Source organism: Myotis davidii, unplaced genomic scaffold, assembly GCF_000327345.1.
Source record: "Myotis davidii unplaced genomic scaffold, ASM32734v1 scaffold61, whole genome shotgun sequence".
In the NCBI taxonomy this organism is placed as follows: domain Eukaryota; kingdom Metazoa; phylum Chordata; class Mammalia; order Chiroptera; family Vespertilionidae; genus Myotis; species Myotis davidii.
This window is the reverse complement of record NW_006291729.1, coordinates 859,105-859,699: the sequence shown is the minus strand read 5'-3', so window position 1 is coordinate 859,699 and position 595 is coordinate 859,105. Positions and strand designations below refer to the sequence as shown.

At 60.2% G+C, this 595-nt stretch overlaps 1 protein-coding gene across 1 annotated transcript in view; it reads right to left on the bottom strand.

Annotated features, from left to right (window-relative positions):
* ASAP2 (ArfGAP with SH3 domain, ankyrin repeat and PH domain 2) overlaps positions 1 to 595 on the bottom strand; it is an 87,830-nt gene that overhangs the window by 15,800 nt on the left and 71,435 nt on the right. Inside the window, exon 20 of the mRNA XM_015564939.1 lies at positions 114 to 303. Coding sequence (XP_015420425.1) covers positions 114 to 303 — 190 coding nt within the window. The remainder of the gene's footprint in view (positions 1 to 113; positions 304 to 595) is intronic.

Below are 595 nucleotides of genomic sequence, written 5' to 3'. Positions count from 1 at the left end.
GCACCCGAGTGCCCACGGGGTGCTCACGCTCCCCTGGAAAGGACCACCACCCTCCCGCAGAGAACGCCCCTCTCTGCCGGCATTTCCAGCTCCCGGCCTCGCCACGCGCTTACATGCCCGTTGGCCAGGGGGACCTTCTCCGTGAGATCCACGCCGTCGGCGTAGGCCTGGAGCAGCCCGAAGATGTCCCTCGTCTTGACGGCCTCGCACAGGCTGTGCAGCTTGGCCGCGGCGTCCGCGTGCCTCTTCCGCGCGTACTTCCTCTCGATGTACTTGGCCGTGATGTAGTCCTTCCTGGCGTTCCTGGGAGCGAGCCAACAGCCTCCTAAGCGACTGAGGCCGCTATTCCAACAGCCAACACCGTTCACTTGTGACAATTACAAACAACCAGGCCCGGCCGGCGTGGCTCAGGGGTTGAGCATTAACCTATGAACCAGGAGGCCATGGTTCGATTCCCGGTCAGGGCACATGCCCGGGTTGCGGGCTTGATACCCGATAGAGGGCGTGCAGGAGGCAGATCAATGATTCTCATCATTGATGTTCCCATCTCTCTCTCCCTCTCCCTTCCTCTGAAACCAATTAAAATATTAAAAAT